Source organism: Nicotiana attenuata, unplaced genomic scaffold (assembly GCF_001879085.1).
Source record: "Nicotiana attenuata strain UT unplaced genomic scaffold, NIATTr2, whole genome shotgun sequence".
In the NCBI taxonomy this organism is placed as follows: Eukaryota; Viridiplantae; Streptophyta; class Magnoliopsida; order Solanales; family Solanaceae; genus Nicotiana; species Nicotiana attenuata.
In genome coordinates this window covers 1-2,497 of record NW_017689710.1, presented here as the reverse complement: position 1 = coordinate 2,497, position 2,497 = coordinate 1, and the positions used below count along the sequence as shown (strand labels likewise).

The 2,497-nt window shown below is 39.5% G+C and overlaps 1 protein-coding gene across 1 annotated transcript; it reads right to left on the bottom strand.

The window, feature by feature from the left end:
- Positions 1-217: 217 nt before the first annotated feature.
- Positions 218-1,585, bottom strand: LOC109222416 (dentin sialophosphoprotein-like). Its single transcript, XM_019386778.1, has one exon. The coding sequence runs from the start codon at positions 1,583-1,585 to the stop codon at positions 218-220; it is 1,368 nt and encodes a 455-aa protein (XP_019242323.1).
- Between the last annotated feature and the right edge of the window lie 912 nt (positions 1,586-2,497).

The following is a 2,497-nucleotide window of genomic DNA, read 5'->3' as shown; positions in this document are numbered from 1 at the left end:
TTTTTCCTTTACCACATGACACTCTGGAGAATCAAAATTGGTTTGATAGACAAAACCCAAACAGCTTTAGGGACATCAAATGACCTTGATTACACAAAAAGGTAGTTCAGCTAGAGAAACAACCTCATGGGACATTGTATGAAATCCTACATCAAAGCTTACCGTTGACTAAGGTAATGTTTAAGTAGCATTGTTAGTATGATTAGCATCAATAGACCTAGACCTCAGTCTGAATCTTTTCTTCACGAGCATGCTGCGCAGAAACATCATCAGAAGAATGAATAGTTCCACTGCAACTGCCCAACACAGTTACTTCTTGACTTTCGGCCTGACTGCCCACTGCAGTTTCTTCAGCAGCATGCCCAGTTTCTTCAGCAGCACGTTGTGCAGAAGAAACATAAGCAGAAGAATAAACAGTTGCGCTGCAACTGCTCACTACAGTTACTTCATGACTTTCCGCCTGACTGGGCTCAGAGTGAACAATCTTCTCATTAAAAGAAGCTTTTGCTTCAGCACTGGCATCGGAAGAGTTCAAGCTGGAGCCACATGCTTGAGATCCAGGAGAGAGATCAAGTTGACAGTCGGTGTTATTTACAAGAGCAGCATTCAAAGAAATTTCAACCGAGGAGTCAATTGCAGGTCTAGAAGAAGAAACCTCAGCACCATTATTAACTCCACCAATTGGAGAGGCATCCAAATTTCCCCCCTCCACAGAAACATTTGAGCCACCAAACCATTCAACATCAGAAGTTTGCTTTAAAGAAGCTTCAACCGAGGAGTCAATTGCAGGTGTAGAAGAAGAAACTTCAGTACCATTATTAACATCAACTCCATCACACATTTGAGAGGCATCCAAATTTCCCTCCTCCACAGAAAAATTTGAGTTACCAAGACGTTTAACATCAAAAGTTTGCTTTAAAGAAGTTTCACCTGAGGAGTCAATTGCAGGTTTAGAAGAAGAAACTTCAGCACCATGATTATCACCAATTGGAGAGGCATCCAAATTTCCCTCCTCCACAGAAATATTTAAGTCACCAAGATGTTTAACATCAGAAGTTTGCTTTAAAGCCGCAACATGTAGCCCATTCTGCGGATCAGGTCCACTTGTAGTGTCTGAGAAGAAATTTATGGCAGGCTTTGCACTCGCACAAGTTGCAGATACACACACTGAAACTTTTGTCTTGTCTATTTCTTCTACTTCACTTTGTGCAGCAGGTTCTAGGAAACAACTATCTGTGGTATCTGCCGATAAACTTTTCCCATTGGCATCAATGGAGGTAGTATCTGAAACCACCACATTCTGTTTCTCTGCCTTCGTGTTTCTGGCAGAAGCTTCATCTGATGAATCAAAACCAAATATCGAACAAGTGGTTTGGTCATTTTCTGTGCAAATTTTTTGATGGATTGGCTCAGATGACTGGGCATCAACTTCAGAGGAAGGACCCAATGCAGCATCTCCCAGATCAGTGTTTCCAATACTTGCACCGGAAGGAGAGGAGGGAATCGATTTTGTGGTTGGTTCAGCGAGCTTCTTCTCCATATTAGATTTGACAGATTTATCCTCCTGNGGTAAATACTGTGTCATAGTAAATCTTTTATATTTTGGGAGATTTCAGAAAAGGATCATGTAATCTGTATCACTGTGTGGACCCCTTCATAAAAGGAGTCAAGTATAACAGTAGGTCCCTACTCGAGGAAAAACTGTAACTGTATGCTAGTTCTACCTTCCCACTAGCGAGGGCTATAACTGTAATCGGTAATCGGTAATCTGTAAATACAAGGTGCACCAGGTCTAACGAACCCGCCGTTAGCTACGGGATCCTTCAAAGTCTCCTCCCATTTATACTCTTTCTTGTAAATAGTAAATACTCGTACAAAAGCATTTTCAAAATAATAAAGGGCATATCATTCCTTATCAAATCTTGTAATTTTATTTCAGTAACAGTGATCATGTCTCAAGTAACGGTAAAACATATCTAGTAACAGTGAGAATACTTCAAATAACTGTAACATCTCAAGTAACGATAAAACATATCGAGTAAAAGTGAAAATATTTTGATTAATCGGTAAACATCTCAAGTAAACTATTTCGTATCATATCAAGTAAAGGACTTGTCCCGCATGCAATTTTCAAAGCATCGGTAATACATTTATTTTCAAAATCATATATAAACCATGCAGGTTATGAAAACACAAATTGTGGTAAGATTACTACTCACAGTACTCGTGCCGAAATGCCAAATGCTTCACCTCGAGCAATTCGTACAAATTCCTCCAATCAATCGGAAGTAAAATTTCAAGTGTTGGCTTCAAAATAACGAAATGCTTTTGAAACCTAAAACCATTCTCCAAAATTATTTGCTGCGAGAGGAAGACTATGCGGTATGCCGATACCAAGCTACTTGTTTACCCTGGAATCCGGATAACAATTGAATTTATATGGGGTTTTAAGGATCCGTGAACTAAAAGATACAAAAGGTTTGGATTGAGGAAAATA